Below are 21,887 nucleotides of genomic sequence, written 5' to 3'. Positions count from 1 at the left end.
TTTTACAAGAGGTCACAGCCTCTTTTTATACACAAAATCCTTTGTCTAGCAGGCAATGAGAGAACCAGCTACAACTGGTTATGGGGAACTCCTTTCACTGGCCAGGCTAGGGATATCAGACGCACCACGGGGGGTGGAGCCAGCATTGTGTGGGGAAAGCTCACTATTCAGGTCCCAGGTGTACCCCTCCCTCACATCAGCATGCTAATCTCTCCATTCACCACCGGGGCAGATCCACCCTGACACCTGGAGCCAGGCTCACCAGCCAGCTCCAGCCAATCATACGCCAGACACAAATTACACAAACATGCCAACTTCTAGAAGTGGCACTTCCACACTAGACACAATCATGCCGCATACATCATTGCGCAGCATTCAGTCTCACGAGTTCGCACATACCAAACTCGACCCTGCACTCCCCACACATCAGGAACTACCATGGTCACACTTATTCCCAATGCATTCCCATGGGAGGGCAGGTCACTCACCACACATACACAGAGAGCTCACGCACTTTACACTGTACCACAGTGAAAAAGTGCGCAGAGGCCTATAATCACCAACACCAGGTTACAGAAATAGGCTAGGAAGAAGCAAAATGTTTCGGGGTGAACCTGCTAAAAGGGCCGGGTCCAACAGGTCTCTTAACCAACTTTTAGACCATCTTAGGAGTAATGCCAGCTTTCATACCGTCTGTACTTGGAAGCGTTTTTGGAGGGCTTCCTTTGGTCCTGCTATCAGTGGTGGGCATCAATGTTTTAATCCTATTGCTTTGCAGTGGACATTTCAATCCCTCAAGACATGGAGAGAACACTGCTGGAATGATGTTGTCGTGAGTGTATGGTGTTCTACTAGACTATGCCTCGGCTTCGAGAGCTGAGTGAGCATTGGTTTCTGTCTTTAAGACCAGGCTGGCTAGACTGTGTCCTGAATGTGTTCTGCTGCCTCTTCTGCGTATCGAAATGCTTGTTGAATCTGTGTCTGACACTTCCATCGGTTGCGCCACCGAACCTAAACATGCTACTGGAGCCCTTGCAGGCCCATGTGTACAGTTGTCCACAGCGTATTCCCATGTTGATGACTGCATTTCTAGAGCCTCCAAGGGATGCTTCAGCTCCTGTTTGGAAGGGAAATCAGCTCTGCTCCACAGGTACAGGCATCGGTTCCAGGCGTGCAGGCATCTAATTCTTCCCTGGCGGCTGCTGTGTGAACCAGAGATGCAAAAAGCCCCCCACGGGATTTCATCATTAAGCCCAAGGGTGTCTGTACGCAGACGGAACACCCATCTTTGCTCTTTCTCATGGAGGATTCGTTCCAGGTTGTCTTTGTTTTTGACTGACTCTATGACCACCCAGGTCAAGTCGTTAGGTGTATGGTTCTGTTCAATGAAGTGGGTGGTCATTCTTGGTATGGTCCTGAGGAAAAGCTTGGGGGAGCTTGAAACATGTCGACCTTAACACTGATCTAGCTCAGTAAAAGTTAGAACACAGTGTTACCCCTTTTTAATTTTTATACCACACTAGGAGCAAAATAAATTGTTGAGGACCACTAGCACGGTATTTTTAATTTCACACCCACTCCACCATCACCACACTAGCACCACACATAGTCATCTCACAAAACCAGTGCTCCAGCGTAGTCGCCTTGTCGCAGCACGCTCCTTTTCGTAGAGAACTGGGATGGCCCCAATGATGAAGCATGTCACCGTGGGGCAACCCCGGTGAGTGAGGGGACTCTAGAAAGAAATTTTTCTTTCTTACATTTTTGGTACACACTGACTTAGTAAGCAGTAACCACACAACACCCACCAGGTCTCCGGACCCTTCACATAGGGTTCCTGTATTGCAAATACTGACTGGAGGCCGACCTGGTTGGGTTTAACCTCCTTCTCCCTCTATTTTTTGTTTATGAACCAGAGATGACCATCTTTGCTCACTCGACATTATATTGGAAGTGCTGGAGGGATTGCAACCTGCGGATACAATGTTCAGCGATGTTAAATTTTCAGCACAGGACTCATAAACAATCTGTTTTTTCCTGTGCTGGGAATTATTCAGCATTTTTAAACATTTTCTAAACTAAAGATCGAAACTGACTTTGTTTCATTTTTAGTGCTTTCAAAGTGCTCGGTCTAATAATAACCACAATTACAAGTTTAGAGGACCTTTTGAACGCTTTTAGGGTAAATGGCTTTTTTCTTATAGACATTTTTTACAGGCTTTTAAAGTGCTTTTAGTATTTTCATTATCAATGCTTTTGATGCTTTTACTTGCCTTAGCTTTATCTTTGTCTAGCTGACACTGTTGACCTTTTGATCAGGAGTGGGTGTCATGTCCTTTAGGCTCTTCCAGTCATGTATGGCCCCCTTTTTACATACATTATCCCACCCACACAACAATAACAGTTATGAACCGGTGACATTTTATCTAGTCGCTTGCACCTCTCTCTTCAACACCAAGCTCCCAGTACTCTATCATATTCCATGTACCTGAAGTACATAAACATGTCCTCAGGCACAGTAACATTTTTCTATTTCCTTATTCTTTATAAGGGTCACCACTTTTTTTTTATCCTTGGGCAACAGCCAGCTGTGCATGATCGCATTTGTTTGGAAAAACATTTATCATTGTTTTCAAAACATTTATGACTCTTTTCAAAACATATTGATTCTAGAAGAAACCCTGGAGTGACCACTCTAGTATAAAATACCCTTATTTCCCCCTGCCAATTAGAGGCAAATTCCTTCCAAGCTTTCACAGGGCCCTGCATGCTGAATCTTCGACACACAGCGGTCTGACATCCCTTGTGGGGTGTCATCCTCGAAGCAGAGACCGGGCCTTTCATTCTCAACCACGAGGTGAGGGGGATAGTTCTTACCTAGGGTGTTCTAGCCTACATATATGCATAAACATGCTACACATCCAGTTCTAGGCTAGGTACATTTAGTCAAATTACTTAGGGTGCACATTTTAGCAATATGCAAGTGCTACTATTTTTATCTGACCTGCTTATGTTAATTTTATTAGCACTATGGTAGAAATGTATACCATTTACTATATTGGTACTAGCAATCTCTTTCGTATGCTTCTGTCTCCTGATTGTCATCAAATATGTTTCATACAAGACTGATGCTGGACCAATAAATACTTATTGAAATGTCCTAATCACCCTCCTGTGTATGTTCTGAGAATAAGTGAGCACGAGTGACCGAGCGAAAAGTACTGTACTGTTTTCCACGATCCCTGAGGAATCAGGGTTGTCATGTTCAGTGGTTGCCAGAAACTAACTACTCCACTGTAAGATACAGGGGGTGGTAGAGGCACTGTAGAGCTAGCTGGTCTAACGGCCGATATATCCTGTGGGGGTTTCCATAAGCGGTTGGGACCTCAAGCCCTCAGTTTAGGTCATCCAAAATGTGCAGGACCTGGGCATTTCTAGAAACTGCATGACAGCGAGTGCTGGTGCCATAATAGATGAAGGTTCTGCTGGGAGAGGGATTAGGTCGTATTGGAAAAGGAGGATCCAGTTCTCCTGTCAGGCCCTCTCTGCCCCAGACAAAAACACTGAAACCACTGGTACAGGCCCGGATAGCCAAGCCATTCATCAACTGGGGCATATCCCAGAGACTTCAGGGTTGAAATGGTCCTTGTAGATTTTGTATTTATTTTATTTAATGATTTGTAGCGCACAGCTAGCCCCAGGGGTTTTCCGGCACAGAAGCAACAACGTATTTTTTTTTTAAAGTCGCAAATTTAAAAATCCAGGTCTTCATACCCTTGCCAAAAGCATGCAGTGACATACAAGTTCTCAGGTGTTCTGGAAAGGAGTTCCATAATTTCGGGCTTGAGTAATTGAAGGAGAGCTCTATCATATGGGACAGGTGGAGGTTGGGCACATCCAATACAACTTGATTCAAAGATCTCAAAGCTAGAGTGGACTGGTAGGGCACCACCATGTCCCGAATTTTACGAGTTCCCAGTCCAGCTTTGGCCTGGAATATATAACATAAGGCTTTATATTGAATGAGTTTAGAGATTGTGAACCAGTGCAGCTCGTCAAGAAAATGAGAAACCTATGCAAATTTTGGCAGCTGGTACAGAAGTCTAGCAGTCGCATTGTGTACTACCTGCAACCGACAAATTGTTGCTTTGTCAGAGCCCAGGTATAACATATAGATCCACCTTTGAGCTGGAATGGGGATCATCCAAATTATCTTTCTTAGCCACTTAAGCGCAGTAAAGCAAGTGGCAGTCACCTTGGTCACCCGAGGTTTCATAGAAAGTGTGTCTTCCAGCAGGATTCCCACGTTTTCGACTTTTGAAGATGGAGTCGGCAGAGCTCCAAGATAGCCCGGCCAATGTTGTGGGCCCCAGAGAGAGGAGTGCTATCTGTGTGCCATTTGTATAAGAAAATAGGGTCAAGACACAACTCTCCACTACATCCACCAGAGGGCGTATGTAGATATTTAACAGCAGGGGACTCAAAACCGAGCCTTGTGGAACTCCAGATGTTAAGGTTTACAATTCAGACCTTGCAGTCAATAGTTTTCTTTTAAGAATGATACAGGCCACAGCAGTGCTGAGCCTTCCAGATCCAGGACAACAATCGGATCCTTAGCTTTTTTCAAAAGTGTAAGAACCATTGTGTGTTTCCACCTCAAAGGGACATATCCCTCACATAAGGAGAAATTGAGAAGATCCATTATCGGTAATAACAAACTGAGGTTCAGTAACTCTAGGTTGATGGGTGTTATAGGATGCAGTGGGGATCCTGATTTGATAGACTGTAATATGGTCTTAAAGAGCGCCATATCTAAAAGAGACCCTGTCCCTACTGTAGCAATGGATGGAGGATTAGCCAGATTCTTATTATCAGCTAGTATAGGGTTAAAAATGTCAGCATCTACAGCTTCTGCCATATGTTCTCCAATTGTGCAATCCCTCACCAGATGGTCAGGATATTATTTACTTTGAGGGAGAAGGAAGTGAGCTAGATCCTCACATTGAAAGTGTAGGGAGTAAGTTGCTAGAATCTGAAAGCTCCTGCACCACCTTAAAAAGTGTCTTAAGACACTTTTGGGTACTTAAGATCTTATCGGAGTAAAACGCAGCACAAGTGATTTACAGAGCCCATGATATTTTTTTAGAGCAGCTTTGTAATTAGTCTAAGCCTCCTCCATATAAGCGTCTCTCTAGAGTCTACCCAAGACTTTACACTGTTTTTTTTACCTGTCTCAGCAGGTCATTGAACCAGGAGGCCAACAGGTGACATTGGTCGAAGCATTTATCTGTGGCCGGTAGAGTTTTCTCCATGGCCTTCATAAGCCAGTAGTGAACCAGGCCCTCCTGAGCCATGTCAGCCACTTGCTTTAAAATAGGCCAAGTGCTATTAAGGCTCTCATTCAGGGCTGAAACATATTTACCCAATTCCTGGATTTAGAACAGAGCCCGGGTCGCGTTAAAGAGCAGTGTGGGATACTAACCTTAAATGGTACCACAAAATAGTCAGACCACAGAACTTGAGAGGAGGATCTGTCACCAACTCCTATGTTGGAAAAGACTGGATCTAAAAGATGGTTGGTTGTTTGAGTAGGTGCAGAGATGAAAAGGTGCAGCCTATAAGCAAGGAGCAATTTGGAAAGACGGTGAACCTGCAGGAGTGGAGGTCCGACAGTCCTTGCTTCTTTAAACTGATCTCCAACATGTCCATCCGCTCCATTCATCAGGCTAAGGAGGGTGTTTTGGTGGAGCGTAATAGTACCCCTGCTCAATATACAGCAAGGGTACAATCAGCTGAGATGGCCAGTTGGACGACGCGTATTAGACTTTAATGATCTGCCAGGGGACTTGCTCCTGTTAGTCATCACTTTTGACACCCAGTAGATTCTCCATACTGGTATAGTCCACAGAGGGCAGTACATGGTCAGGTCAGAAAGGGTTGTCAGTTCAGATGGGAGAGAGACTAGACGCAAGAGAAGGTGCTCGTTTTTTATTTATTTATTTAGCTGTTTTATAGCGCGCTCAGTTACTACCAGAGTGTCCTGGCGCGTAAAGAGAAAAACAGGCAAGTGGCCAAAGGAAAAGGTAGAGATCTAAATTTTCTTTTTACTATTAGCAGTTTAATAAGCCGTTCTGAAAAGATAAGTTTTTAGTGCCTTCTTAAATAGTAAAAAATTTTCAGTTAATCTCAGGGAGAGAGGGAGGGTATTCCAAGTCCTAGCCGCGGTGACAGCAAGTGATTGGCCTCCCAAACGAACTCGCTGAAATCGGGGTACTCTTAAAAAGTTACAGTCAGCTGAGCGCAATGCCCGAGTAGGGACATAGCGAGTAAATCTTTCCCTCAGATAGGAAGGGCCAATGTCATGAACTGCTTTAAAAGCTATGGTAAGAATTTTAAAAGTTATCCTCTGCGCTACTGGCAGCCAGTGTAGTTCCTTCATGTGAGTCCGAATGCTTTCTCTACACGGCACATTACACAGTAGGCGTGCAGTCGCATTCTGGATAATCTGAAGCCTTGCGATTAAAAAAGCCGGGGAGCCACACAGCAGAGAGTTGGCATAATCGAGCCGAGATAAAATAAGGGCCCTCGCAACCGACTCTCTAGCTGAGGACGGCAGATAAGGAAAAATCTTCCTCATGGCTTTTAGGGATCCGAAGCATACCCCAGTGAGTCTTTTTATGTGTGCTTCAAATCGCAAATCCTCTCCAAACCAGACTCCCAAGTTTTTAGCAGGAATATTAGCGGAGCCTGGCTGGGGAAAATCGGAAGGCCACAGAGTTTCTCTGAAGTTGGGCGAGAAGTGACCGTACAACAAGATTTCCGTTTTATCTTCATTGCACTTCAACTGTGCTTCTGCTAACCAGTTGAACACAGCAGAGAGGCATGAACGAACGACCTGTGTGTTAATATTTGCATCTGGCCACGTAAACAGAAGTTGCGTATCATCCGCATACGCTATTATTTTTGCTCCCATTTGTTCAGCTAGCACAATAAGAGGGGTGAGATATACATTAAAAAGGAGGGGGCTCAATGTAGAACCCTGGGGCACTCCTGTAGTGAGGGGTTTAATCGAGGATGAATAGGGAGGGATCCAGACCTGCTGAGACCTATCTGATAAAAAAGATTTCACCCATTCCAGTGCTGAACCCACTATGCCGATGTCTGCCAGACGTGCTAGGAGTAGTGCATGCGGAACAGTGTCAAACGCGGCAGAGAGGTCCAATAGAATCAGAACCGCTCTGCCGCCACTGTCTAAGCACCCCCTGATCGCTTCTGTAACCTCTACCAGCGCTGTCTCCGTGCTATAGGCTGCACGGAAGCCAGATTGGGCTGGATGTAACGCCCCTGAAGATTCAACAAAGGCATTAAGCTGGGAAAATGCAAGCTTCTCACCAATTTTTGCCATAGCTGGCAGAAGAGAGATGGGTCTGTAGTTGCTCGGCACAGCTGGGTCCGCTCCTGTTTTCTTAATCAGTGGCAAAAGCTTAGCCTGTTTCCATTCTTTTGGGACAGTTGCAGTAATGAATGAGAGTCCTATTATTTGAGAGACTTCAGAAGCCACTATTTCAGCTGCTTCGGCCAGCACCCGGGCCGGGCAGACATCCCCAGGAGCACCAGATTTTAGTGATTTAATTGCTGCCAGGGTATCATCGACCGAAGGGGGGATAAATCTCTCCATGGTGATGATGGGTGAAACCTTAATTTCATTATTATCCATCATCTCATTCCCTCCTCCAACTGTTCTCAGACTTTGTTGAATATTGGCAATTTTAGTTAGGAAGAAGGAGGAGAGATTTTCACACCATTCGGTAGAAGGCCTCATAGACACCTGCTCAGCACAGGGAGAGAGAAAGCTCTTAACTATCGAAAAGATTTCACGACTATTGTTGTTAGCTCTCTCAATTCTTCTAGAGAAAAACTCCGTTTTAGCATGTTTAATGCTGGTATAGTAATCTCGCTGAGCTGAGCGAAACACTGCTTTAGCCTGTGGGCAGTAAGCTAATCTCCATACTCGCTCCAGTTTCTTGCAAGCTAGTTTGAGTGTACGGAGATGGGGCGAATACCAGGGTTGAGAAGGGGTCATCCTATTTCTGCCTGAATCAGCCCTCTTCGAAGAGGAGGACACCGCTTCTTTCATCCATCTGTCATAAGCCTGTAACGCAGAGTCCAATTCTGCCCCTAAGATGGGTCTGTTCAAATCAAGATAGGTTTGCTTCAGGATTGTGACAGCTTGCCTGCCTTACTTTCTTAAAGTTATTCATCAATGTAGGAAAGTAGGATCTGCTTTCATAGTTAACCCCCACTTTTTGCCTGGTGTCAATGCGTTTTTGACCTAGCCTGTTAGGAGCCTTCTAATCGAGACCCCAGCATCTGTGCTCTCTCGCTCCCAAAATGGTTCTGGTAGGTACTTTGGTACCACTCAATTGGCTACTGGTGCACCTTTGTAAGTCCCTAGTATATGGTACTAAGGTACCCAGGGCATAGGTACACTTGGGGTCTCCGATGGGTGAAGCTTGTATTGTGTCACCAATGGAAGTCCACTTAAACTGTGACTACAGGCCGTTCATTTCAACCTGTTGGTGCTTGCACCTCTCACAACAGATATAAGTTTCCTTATATTGCAGGTCACTACACTTGAAACGTCTAAGTCATCCGTATGGCAGGCTCTTCAGTCCTGAGGGTACAGTGCACGGTTGCAAGTGTGAAGGTGCCACTGCATGAGCAGGACACCCCTACAAACCTTTAAGTCGGCTTTGTAAGTGCGGTCAGCCATTTTTAGACACATAGTCGACATCAGTCATTAAGACATGTCTAATTATATAGGAGCTGCACTAAATCTTGTTATGTTTGGTATCAGACATGTTGGAATCATACTCCAACACCGATTCCGATGCTGGAAGTATAATCCTATATACTGGGGAACCCCTTGGGGACCCCCCTGTACTCCCGGAAACAGCATTGGAGGGTCTGCAAGCAATCTAGTGCTGCTGTCGACCCCAGAAACAAATCTGCCCTCCTGCTGCTGAGCCAGGCTCGAGCAGGGGAAGGTAAAACATTCGGTTTCTCGTCACAAAGAGGTGTGACCAACTCTCAGAGATGACTTAGTGTTTTGGGCTGTGGTGGGAGCACTTGCCAGTGCAACCAGGCTACTTTGAAGGGCACATTTGGTGCCCTCTTTGCATACTCCAGTTTGAACCAGTTCAGGAACCCTTGGTTCCCGCTCTGGCGCGTAGCTGGACAAAGTACATGAGAAGTATCCTCCCCTCTGTCCATCCTGTCCTCTGGGAGGGATCCCCCAAGTCGTCCCGACCCATCCCATTCCTTAGGGTAATTAAGGTCTCCCTCTATGGGTGGGTCCTCTGATTCGTCGAGGGAGCTGACTTAACCTTGAAACTACGCTGCTTTTCAATTGTCTAGACACTTGGACTTTGTTGGACTTAGACTGGAACCGAGACTGCACCAAGGAAGACTCCTTCTGCTCTTGGACTCACTTTTCTTGAATTCTTCTGTGTCGTCTGTGCTTCATTCAGGTCCTTCAACAGACCTGTGGACTTTAAAGACACCCAAGGAAATCTCCCTTGGAGCGATGGAGTCACTCCCCTGCATCTGCAGGCACCGCAACAAACTTGACCGGTCTACTGAAACTGTCGTCCTACTGACTTCCTCCCAGTAACACAGGTGGCTAGAGGCCTGAACTGTCTTCTCAGCAATTTTGAGGACAGTATCCCTTGTCTGGCCGCTGGGACCAAACCCCTGTGCACCGCATCGACTTACTGTTGCCAAGCCTTGTTAGCTCTGCACCTCAGATCTTTGGCCTACCAGAAGTTCCAGCCTTCAGCACCTCACTTCCTGAAGAACAGAACCCTCTCTGCACCTACTGCATTGTGTACCTCCGACTTTGGTGAGCTGCTTGAGGTCCTCTTGCGACTTATGTGCCTCCAGCCTGTGGGTCCTCCTGTGTGTCTTCTCTCGCTTCAGTGGGCTCCCCTGCTGGCTCGGGATCTGTCTGACTCTTTCATTTGGTGAGTCCCTAGGACCTTGCTGGGCCCAACGGTTGGTCCTCTTAGCTTTCCACTCTAGTTCCTGCTCCCAAACCTAAAGTACTTAACCTTTGGTGGTTCCTTTTGTCCTCAGATCCTCTGGGTCTTCTGGTCCAAGTCCCATCCTCCTTTGCTATTCGTCTTCCTCTTTCTTAACATATGGTTTGATCTCTCCCTGGAGCCCACTGTATTTTGTACTACTTACCTGGTTGTTTTCAACATATTCTTGTGTGTGCTATTGATCTCCGAGTAGGAGATATATACCAATTTGTTAGGGATTGTGTTGTGAATAAATAGACATTATTTTTACATAACCACTGTGTGGTTCATTTTCGTCTGACCTACACTACTGATTAAAGTTGTAAAAAAAAAGCTGCTTTACACTCCTTCAAGATCAGCTTAAAGGCTGCTGTCCACAGCTACCACTTTGAAAGCTAATTAGAGGCTATCAAAGACCACTAAAATCACCATAAGCGTTGTCTGGATTAGTGCATGGTGCATCACTTTAATAAGTGTTCCACATATACTAAGCCAGCCTCCTATACTCTGAATTTATGCTTAAGTGTGTGCTGATGGAGATTAGGAAGGCTAAGAAAACTCAAACTGAACAAGCACCACACCTAGAGAAATTAATAGAAAAGGTGGTAGCCTTAGACGAGAAAATTACGACCTTCATGACAGTTCAACAGAAGATGGAAAATCGTCTGAAGCTGTCAAGAAAGTATCAGGATGTAGAGAACCGGTTCTGCCGGTCCAACATATGCATAGCGGGAGTCTCTGAGGGTTCATAGACATTGCAATTGGAAATGGAAAAATGGCAGGCTAACTACTAAGGGACTCACTCTGCAGGGTGATTGTAGAGCTCCCTACTAAAAACATGTCAATAGTGTGGGACAGTCCAGTCCTGGCAGGCACTTCTAAGGTGGGGGCAAGGCCAAGTACCATTCATTATTGCCTACTTTCAGGACTGCAGAATTATGGGATTAATCTTGAGTGCTGCCAGATCGAAAAAGTAAATTTCTTCTGTTATAGGCTTTGCGCCATCAATTGTTCCAGAATTAGCTTGGGAGACAAGGAAGCAGAAAGAGTCCAACGCCTTGCTTCCACAATTTAAGGCCTTAGTCATCCCAGCAACTATTTGAGACACAAATTTAGGGTTCAACTGGAGAGAGGACTTTCAGGACTTTACGGATCCTAATGGGGCTTGTAATTTCATCTCCACTCTTAACGTTTCTTTGGCTGGGAAGGGAGACTTAGGAGCAGGGTAAGATGAGCCACGGTTCTGGTGTATAAAGCCCTGGGGGGTTGAGGCACAAGCTCTTTTGGGGGGTGTGGGGGTCTTTCTTTGGGAGGGCGAAGGGGGATTGGCTCAATACTGGTAATTGGGGTTTTGATGTAGGAATGTGTTCATAAGGTGTCTGAACTGGTCAGAGATTGGGTCTGTTTTAGGGGTCGTTTGAAGTGTTTTATTTTTAGGTTGGGGACCGGGCAGGAGGGGTAGGTGGGAGACACCCATGGTTGGACAAAGATGCACAACAGCGCATCTATTTTGCAGGGAGGGGAGGGTCTTCCAGGCTGGCTCAAGGGGGGTGGGGCTTAGACTATGGGAGAAGAACAAGGGGGTGGGGAGGGAAGCAAAATAAAAATAGAAAATGATTCTGAGGTATCAGAACATAGGGGATACAAGGATGTGTTACCCCAAAACCATTCCCAGGATATTTGTTTCCGGTCCAGGGAAGAGCTGGCTTGGTCGTTCGGGCTGGACTGTTCCCATGAGGAACAGGGTCAAGACTGATTTGCATATGGCTGGGTCTGAACTGGGATGGCGAAGTGAGCTAAAGATTGATGATCAATTCAATCCAGATCTGTGATTGGGGTGAATGTCTGAAAAGTGTCAGCACTCCGTCCATCATCTTCTTGTGTTTGCTTTGTTCGCCCTAAGTTGACAGGGTATGCCCAGACGTGGGTCCCTTGCTCACTTTGCCACTGGATTCAAGCTCGCCTGGCTGATGAGTGGTGTTAACCCGAAACCGGTCCAAAAAAAGAACGATGGTTTTAACCTAGATCTGTGACTGGGGGTGAGTGTCTGAAAAGTTTCAGCACTCCGTCTATCATCTCTTTGCGTTTGCTTTGATACGAGGATGTAGGTCACGAGGCTCTGGAGTGGCTTTTTCTTTACGGACCCAAGGGACTCATAAAATCATTATATTAAGGAAATACATTTGGTGTCTAGAAAGGAGGAGGAGAAAGTGAAGGACCTGGAGCCATGTGATGCATTTTTTTCTTCAGCTATGATGAAATAGAAGGGAGGGGGGTTTTAACTTTTTACCAGACACAGTTCTAGACTCCTCTAACCCATTGCACACCCAGTACAAAAGACTCACATGAAAAATCTTCAAAGACTTGTTTTCTTGTCTGAGTATGGCGATTTTACAAAGATTAAGGACTTCAGGGTTACAACTTATTTTGAAAGTTGGTATATATTCTTTACAAATATGGATGATATACTGTACTTGCTAATAACACTATGTGATGTGTACTGCTGTATCATGGCTGTCTTATTTCCTTCAGCTGCTACTTTAAACGTGTCCACTCTGCTTCCAGGAGCGATCTGTTTTTAACCTCCTGTTCCCTGTCCACTACAGACATCTGCCATCACATAGGTGGCTTTTCAGACCACTCAGCCGTAGTATTTATCTGTATAGTCCCTCTGCAGACAAATGTGACTATATGGATCATGGATACGGTCGTGCTCCTAGGGTTGGAGTGTCTGAGTCTGATAAGCATGGAGATGCAAAATATTATTTTTTTAGTCAATGACTCTTCTGCAGAGATGTTGATTGGTCTGAGAGGCATTAAATTATACTATCAGAGGATACTATAAGATCTTTATTTCTCTAGCAGTGTTTAGAATTAAAATGGGCAGGGAAACAATCTGTTCCCTACAGAAAGAGGTTGATGGTGCCTAACAAGCCTCACTCTCTCATAGTTTCAATAGCCTTTTGAGAGCACGATGGCTGTAAACAAAGGAGAGAGTCAGACTTTTATCTCCAAAATGAGTTAATAAACAAGCAGACTCTTCAGCACCAGATATGAAGAAGGAGACTGTGTAGTCTGTTTCCTAGACTGGCGATACAAAGAGAGTAAAAATCGTAACTTGATTTTTATGTTACAGACCCCCATACGAATCGGCTTACGGATATGGCTGAGAAAATTAAGCATGTTTTCTACCTTTATTACTCTACCACATACCTGTGGCGATAAGGGTGATGGGCGAGAGGGTGTCACAGAGTAACAAATAGAGGATTTCCTGGCAGGATCTGAAGCCTTTGTGAAGTTAATAAACCCCGTTTCAGAGAGAGAAGTGATGGAGTCAATAGGACAGCTTGCCTGTGGCAAGGCTCTTGGGGAAGATGGTCTGGGCCTGGAGTTTTTTAAGGTATTTTCAGCAGTCCTTTCAGGACCTCTGACTATCTTGTTTAATAGTCTCCTGGGTGGTAGACAGATACCAGACTCTTTCTTTAGAGGAGTCTTGATTAATATTCCTAAAAACAGGAAACCCGCAATAAACACTAGGTCTTAGTGACCAATCACTTTATTATTTGCCTATTATAAGCTACACACTGAAGCTTTTAGCTACTTATGCCTATTACCCCACATTGGGGTGTAGTCCATTAAACAGGACTTCCCAGCCACTGTGTCCTGAGCTTTTCTTTCAATCTGACTCCAGGTGTAACCCAGCTCCTTGCAGTCAGCCTTGAAGCCTCAGAGCCTTGTGTGATTTTGTCCTTCTTTTCCGTTTCCTTTGAGGGTTCCAGGTCAGGGCTTGCCTGGTAGCATTTGATGGGGCCTTGCCTAGTGTGTGAGCTATCCAACCTCAGCATCTTTTCATGATTTCCTAATGAGCTGGGAGTTGGGAAGTCTGCTGCCATAGATCATTGTTGGTGATGGTGTTTGGCCAGCAGACCACTGCCTCCTCTTAAAAATGAAACTGAAAAGCATTGTGGTCTGCTGACCCCAGCAGGCTACCATCCCTGAGTGCTAGCCATTCCCAATGGGGTTGCAAATAACGCTTGCCTCATGAGTATTGATGAGGCATGCAATTGGTGACCCCATTGAGAATCGCAAACAATGTCTTAGGCACTGTTGTACATTGCCTTTTGCGACTCACATATTGTGAATCGCAAAACGACCCAATTTGCAAGTCGCAAAATGCATGCTTCGTACTTCTGGCCCAAAGTGTCCATGCCTTCAAACGCTTTTCCAGGAGGGTCCTATACTGCTTTCTATTCTGATTCAAGCATGTGAATCTATGAAAGATTCAATGGTGGGGAAAAAACAAGTTACTTACGTGTAAACTATGGTTCCCCAGTATTGACGTCTTTTATAGATTCACATGCGGCCCGCCCGTCTCCCCATTTAAGGCCGACCACTTTTACCTCATTACGCTTAGATACAACTCACTTGTGCTTGAAATCTGGGGTATGATGGCTCTGCAGGGGCTTGTGGTCTCAGGGTTGGCGTCTCATTGGCTTAAGTTTGGACCTTATAAAGAAGACCGTGGGTTACCAAAAAGTCTATTCCTTTTGCATTGGTTTCTGTGTACATCTTTCTATACTGCTTTTAAAAATACTGTCGGACTCCCACCATGACAACAGGGAAGATTCAAGCATGTGAATCTATGAAAGATGTCAATATTGGAGAACCACACTGTACAGGTAAGTAACTTGTTTTTTCTGTTTCTTTTTCTTGCTGTCTCCTACAGACTAGATTTTCTTATGGTAGAATTGACAAGATGCTATGTATGTTTGTGAGGAACCAGAAACTCCAGAGCCATACTTAGTGTTTTACGATTGCCCAAGGCTGTGCTGGGACTCCCATATTTAAGCTGTTATTATTTGACGTCAGTGGAATCCTCAAGTTTTGAAAATACGGTTCTACACTAGCTGTTTAAAGTCCTGAACCTTCCTGATCTATCTTGGTTTGCAAAACCCCTCAATCATCCTAAAAAGTAAGATAAAAACACTATCCCAATTTGTGGCACTGCGACAGTAAATCTTATCAAGTCAGGGCATACCCACCATAAATGCTGAAACACTGTTCGGTTCTTGTAGATTTTGGTTTGTCCCTAGAAATTATATGCAAATAGGCAGCTTTAAATATAAAGAAGAACAGGACTTTTTCGTAGGTCAAAGTTTTGAGTCATCACAGCTGTTGCTTCCAGCCAAAGTGTTCTATAGCCAGCACCACTTGGATGTGCAAATAAGGGCTATCCTCTGTAATATTAATGGGGTCGGCATTGAGTCTTCCAGGAAGATAGTAAAGGATTTGTTCAGGGAGGATGGAGTCAATCTCTCCCTTAGCTTTTGGTAGCAGGTGCTGAGTCCAGATTTTGTGCAGCTACATATGGTTTGGTCCTGCAATTTCCTCGTCATTTTGGAAGGCATATTTAGAGTGGTTAGCAGGACCACTTAAAAGAATGTTCCTCCACAGCCAAGAGGAGCTCTACTGCTGGATCTGCATTTCCAGAAGGCTCACCAGGTCGGGAACTTTATTTTTATTGCAATGTTGATTGCCCGGTCACTAATTACTACTCATTGGAAGTCCCGTGTTGGTCTAAGATTTGAGGAACAGGTAATGAAAATGAGGAGAGTCAACCAATGGGAAGCCTTGTTCCCTGCCAGAGTAAATAGGTGTGCTACATATAATCTAAATTGGAGAAGCTGGAATAGTAAGGTTTAACAGTTTGAAGGGTAGGCACATGCAATTTATTAGTAAGTGGTAAGAGGGTATGCACAGGTAGTTCTTGTATCAGGAGTTAGGGAGGAGCTCGCCTGGATAGACCTTCCAAAGGAAATGGTAAGATAGTGTTGCACAGTCAATTTAGGGGGAGGTTACCTGGAGGGTGGTGGGGATGAGGGAGGGCATATGCTTCATTCAGTGGATTTTTAAAGATCTAGCATGGATTTGCCAGAAAAGGGACGCGGTATGGTTGACATTGAAGATATTTAGACTGTATTTTATTAGATTAATTTTGGGAGCGTAATTTAAGTTATGTATATTTTCTGATAATGATAGAAAGGTTTAATAAAAAAAATGTTTACTCTGTGTGTTTTGGCTTTATTTCTTTATTATAGATAGTTCTGTGTTGCCATCTCTTGGAATTGGGATATGATCTATTCCGATCTCACTCGTTATATGTGCGGTTGAAAATGCCATTGAATAGCTATAGTCTTTTTTTCATAACCGCACTTTTATTGCTCTTGTATTCTCTTTGTAATATTTCTATTACAAGGTCAGATGAGGGTGTCAACCATGAGTGTGGTTCAGCAGTTAACATGTAAAATGTTTAATAGTTGTAGTTTCTTCACTGTATGCAGATGTAATGAGCAACTACTCCACTCTGTGTAAAGTAAAACTTTTGACTTTATGGAAACTGCATATTGTTCAATGTCCTCTTACATATGTTACTGTAGGTTTTAGTCCTATTGTTTACTCCTATTGTCTCACAAACTATCAGGCCAGTTTTTTCATTATTGTTTAGAGTTTTACTGTCTTTATGTTTGTCTGTTATGAGACTTATTGTTTTCATCATCTGTGTTTTTTTCTTTACATTGCCTTAGGGTTCTCGCTCCTTATGGTCAATATCCTTTTTGTATACTCTATTTGAATCTTTATTTCGATTTTACTGGCTGGCCTTAAAAGATTTGATTTTCAGTCCAAATTTCTTATTCTGAAAAATACTCCAAATAGGATATTATGGTTTAAAAAAAAAATACGACTCCATATTGTAGGGTGCAGTGAGTTTTTGGATGTACTGGTATGTAAATTTCAGATTCATTTTTGTAATCTCTTGGATCCAGTATATTAATTGAAAAAAGGTTATGCGCCTCATCATATCATACTATCATGTGTTACGATGTAATCATTCACTAGGCCTAATCCTCTGTAAACAAGTCCTTTAAAACGGCTTGCCTGTAAAAGGACCTCCCAGGTGTCCATCGTGGTCCCATTCATGTGCAGGTTCGTACTCTTGCTGCTTTAGCTGAAAAGCAAAAAGTGGCTGTAGGTTACATAGATATACACCTTTGCCTAAATGTCATTTTATTTTCGCTTGACATTAAGGCTTTACACTGCATACCATTGGTGATATTTTGGATTTGGTCAGTTCTTTCATCTAACTCAGTGGTTCCCAACCTGTGGTCCAGAGACCCCTGTGGGTCCGCGAATCCCCCTCAGAGTTGTCTGCAACTTCTTAGAAAATTAAATAATAATAACAGATTAATAAAGTGTATATAAATAAAGAAGCTAAATGTACAATTATACATTTTAAAACTCACTATAAACGTGGAGTATTTTGAAATTGCAGGCTAAAAATTAAATAAGTATCCTCAGAGTCGTGGGAGCAGTGCAGGTGCATCAAACAGACTACAGTATACACGATGAGTGACCTCATTTGAATTTAGAACTCCAAATGTTCTATTAAAATTAAAAAACTTTTTTTTTTCAATCTATATGTGTTTGGGAATTTTAAAAAATGTGTCATGATTTGTGTAGTTGTTGGAATGCTTTCTTCTTCATTTTTTGTGTATTGTTTTGGGGTTCAAATCATGGCCAATGCTTAGGCCAGGGTCTTCGGCTTCCAGTAATGACTCAGTGGGAGGGAGGGGCCGGATTCCAGTCATGATTAAGTGGGGGTCCCCAGCAGTCAAAAGGTTAAGAACCACAAAATTCTCTTTTAAATTATTTCCTCCAGGTGAGGATGTTTGTTGCAAGTAAAAAACTGTCACTGACTGCTTGTTTATTGAAACGTGTGCACAGATACGATTTCTTGTGTATTAAATGTAAAAAAATATGCCAGTCTACAAAACTATTAAGACATGGGTAGCAAAATAATTTTTATGCAATAAATTAATGACTTTCCATAAAATGTTATCTTACTTTTTGTACTACAGTGGTATATACAGATTAAGTATTATTAAACATAACAAAAAGATGACTGTGTACTTTTTTCCTTCCAGGGCTGTGTCATCCCTGCCCAAACATAAGAGTGGGTTTTGGGTTGATGTGGCAATGGCAGTGGGTAGTCGATCCGCTGAGGAATGCCAACAGAAGCACATGGAAAAACAGCAGTCAAAAAAGTCAAAAGTAAACACCAACAAAAAGTGTGACTCTGGTAAAAAGGATATGAAAGGTAACTACACTTTAAATTCTAACTCTGTGTACAGCTCCATCCCATCTTGAATAATGCCTTACTGATTTATAATTGTTATATTTAAAACCGGTTTTTGAAACAAAAATGTAGAGGTTCAGTTTCTTGGCTATAACCGGGGAAATGTGCACAGTAAAGAATTTACTTATGAACACCTAATTTTTCTGATGTGTGTGGCTAAGGTGTCATGGAAAGTTGAGGATAGCTGCCATAGCCTGCCTTCCTCTGCCCACATCCATCATCATCAAACAATTTACTGGTTTCATTGGAAAGTGAAAGACCTCTGTGGAGTACCAAATGACTGATGACCTAGGGCCGTATTGCAGAAGGTGCCCCAGGGGTGCCACAGGCATTTGAGCCCGCCATGCGTGCCCTGGGGTACTTTGGTAATATCGAAGGGGGCGCAGACACTTGTACGTCCTCTTCTATAATGCCAGTACCGTGGCACACCTAAAGCACCAGCACTACCTTCAGAGGGAGTTCTCTCATTTGCATAGGTGTGTGCCCTATGCATATGAGGGAATTCTTTTGACTCTGCTCCCACTGCCATGGTCCCACTATTTATAAAACAAGTTTCCTCTCAGCCGGCGATGTCATGGAGGTTCCTCCTCCATGTACAACGTGGCGGAGAGGAAACAAAGAGGGTTCTACAGGGTCCCTTGTGCCTCCACCGCATGTGAATGCATACAGAGGGGCATAACACACTGGTTACTGGATGTGCCAATTATTCAATCTTGGGCGACCTGAACCTACATTTCGACACACCCTCCAACTTGGCGGTACGCAGCATTTCCGCTGACTTAGAGGCCTTTCAGCTTGTTCAGCTGGTCTCACAGCCTACCCATATAGGGGGACATACTCTTGACCCCTTTTTCACCAACTTGCCGGAGACTAAAATCACATCTATTTCTCCGTTAGCATGGACCGACCATTTCCTGGTGACCATTCTGTGTCCCATTCCAACGGCCCCCTCCATCCCTTCGGTGAGACGTGTTCCAAGGAGACTGTGGAACAAACTCAGGCTTGAGGATTTTCATCGCCTTCTAGCGGAAGATCCACTGGGTCCACTGAAAGATGCGGAAGAGGGTTATGACCGCTTCTGCTCCTGGACTACCAGGGCTCTCGACACTCTGATTCCCATCATATCGAGTAAAATCAGTACTAGAGAGTCGAGTCCCTGGTATGATAGTGCCCTGCGTGCCTTGAAGGGAGCCTGTAGACGGGCCGAGAGAGCTTGGCGAAAGACATATGGGGCTGATTTAAAAGCTGCATATGCTATTTCTACCAAGATTTATCATCGGGCTATCTGTCGTGCTCGGGTGGCTTACTATGCTGCAGAAATTCGCAGTAGCCCAAACCCGTCGAAGACCATCTTTAAGGCAGTGAAGGATCTTGTGGCGAAGCGAACTTCCTCTGCAGTGGTGAGTTCCATCTCCCACTGCGAATCCCTTGCCTCGTACTTTCTAGGAAAGGTCGAAGCAATCTATCAGGCATTTCCTAGCACAGGGATTGATTTGGGAAGCTCTAATGGGACGTTACATCTTACCACCCTGCTCTCCTTTCCCCCTCTCTCCTTGGACGGGTTTGACAAACTCGCTTTGCGAGTTAAATCTGGTTCTCCATCTGATCCAGTTAGACCGGCTCTGTTTAGAGATCAGGCCTTTATGGGGCGCTCTGCTGTGTGCTCCCTTGTCAACCTATCCTTGGAGTCAGGGGTGGTTCCAACTAAGTGGAAGCAGGCGGTGGTGTCCCCTATTATCAAGAAGCCTTCCTTGGACCCGTCCAAGCCCGAAAACTACCGTCCCATCTCGCTGCTGCCCTGGCCGGCGAAGATAACAGAGGCCCATGTCAACTTGGCCCTGGCAGATTATCTCGCCCGAACCAATGTCCTCGACCCCACACAAAACGGCTTCCGTGCTGGGCACAGCACGGATACCGCTCTTCTTGTGATGGTGGAACATCTCCGTGCGGTGTTGGATGTTGGTCAGACGGCGGCGCTGATATTGTTAGATCTCAGCGCCGCCTTCGACACCGTCTCCCACAGCATCCTCCTGCATCGGCTCGAGGAGATAGGTGTCGGCGGACAGGCTCTGCAGTGGTTCCGCTCCTACCTCGGCAATCGTTCCTTCTGTGTTTCCATCCCTCCCTTCAAATCCAACTTCCAGCCACTGGCCATGGGGGTTCCGCAGGGATCCTCGCTGAGCCCCACGCTGTTTAATCTGTACGTGAGACCGCTGGCTGATGTCGCTAGGCAGTGGGGCGTAACTTTGGTCTCATATGCCGACGACACACAGCTGGCGGTTACTCTCAGCGGGGATGCGGAAGTTGATGCCCCCAGGTTTCAGGATGGACTGAAGGCGGTGGCTAGCTGGCTGACGGGGAACTGTCTCCAGCTGAATGCCACTAAGACAGAGGTCATGGTTGTCGGAAGGGGAGCGGAACTTTGGGGTGACCAATGGTGGCCATCAGAGTTGGGACCATCTCCGACACCGGTGTTGGAGCTGAAAAATCTAGGCGTCTGGCTAGACTCGGGTCTTACTTTCGTAGGACATACTAAAAGAACAGCTGCATGCTGCTTTGGTCTGTTGAGAGGCTTAAGACCTGTCCTCAAGTATTTCGACGCCCCAACCAGACAGTTAGTAATCCAGGCCACTGTCATCTCTCGCCTGGACTACGCGAGCTCTCTTCTCGCTGGGGCGAATCAGGCTGAGCTTACTCGACTGCAGCGGGTACAAAATGCCGCAGCCAGGGCGATTGTCGGCCTGCCTAGATTTTGTTCGGTGACGAACGTCCTTCGCTCTTTACATTGGCTTCCTGTGAGGGAACGTATTCTGTTCAAGATCCTTTGCCTGGCCTTTAAGATCTTGAAAGGCATTGGCCCTGAAATCCTGGCCTGCTCTCTTTCTCTTTATGTCCCTACTCGCACTCTTCGCTCCCAGGGCTTGGCCTTGGCTGTAGTCCCTAGATACAGGCTCTGCCGTATGGGGGGACGCTCCTTTGGTGTAAAAGCGGCATCAGCTTGGAACTCTCTCCCGGTGGAAATTCGCCTGTTGGAGGATCTCATGGCTTTTCGGAAAGCCTTGAAAACATTCCTGTTCTAGTTCCCTCCCTTAAGCTCCAGCCCGTTTAAGTACTTTTAAAATAGAGTGGTCCTTCTTGGTTTTCCTTTCTGCTGTGTTATGTTCCTTTTATGCGCTTCCTTGTCAAATGCGCCAGGACGCTCCTTAGCTGGAGTAGCTGTGCGCACAATAAAAAGCATTAACATAACATAACATAACATGTGCCCCCCATTGTGCATGCAACCAGTTCCTACACTGCATGGACTTTCAAGTCTATGCTGTGCAGGTACCTTGTTTTGCAGTCCCATTGCGTGCCTTTTTTAAAGGCACCGCAGCCTTTGAAAGTGAAACCGCCATGGGATTGCCACGCCGCCCGGCTGCCAGACCAATTTAAAGTCATAATCTGGCAGGCAAGTGATGGCCAAACTCGCTGGTGAGGGTGCGCGGTGTTGGTGTACCGCCCGCTCCAACACCACCGAAACCCGTAATTGGCCTCTTGGTGTTGAGGACCATTCACTTTGTGTTGAAGGCCTTCCTGCCAAGACTGGTCCAAGCCCTCACGGACAACAGAACCAT

General features: G+C 45.1%; 1 protein-coding gene across 4 annotated transcripts in view; it reads left to right on the top strand.

Annotated features, from left to right (window-relative positions):
• MIS18BP1 (MIS18 binding protein 1) overlaps positions 1-21,887 on the top strand; it is a 538,190-nt gene that overhangs the window by 271,187 nt on the left and 245,116 nt on the right. For all 4 annotated transcript variants that reach the window (XM_078659687.1, XM_078659685.1, XM_078659686.1 and 1 more), the window contains one exon: positions 18,062-18,234. In XM_078659687.1, coding sequence (XP_078515813.1) covers positions 18,062-18,234 — 173 coding nt within the window. The remainder of the gene's footprint in view (positions 1-18,061; positions 18,235-21,887) is intronic.

The sequence above is a fragment of the Lissotriton helveticus genome, chromosome 9 (genome assembly GCF_964261635.1).
Source record: "Lissotriton helveticus chromosome 9, aLisHel1.1, whole genome shotgun sequence".
NCBI lineage: Eukaryota > Metazoa > Chordata > Amphibia > Caudata > Salamandridae > Lissotriton > Lissotriton helveticus.
The sequence above is the reverse complement of the archived record's forward strand: the minus strand, read 5'-3'. Positions and strand labels throughout refer to the sequence as shown.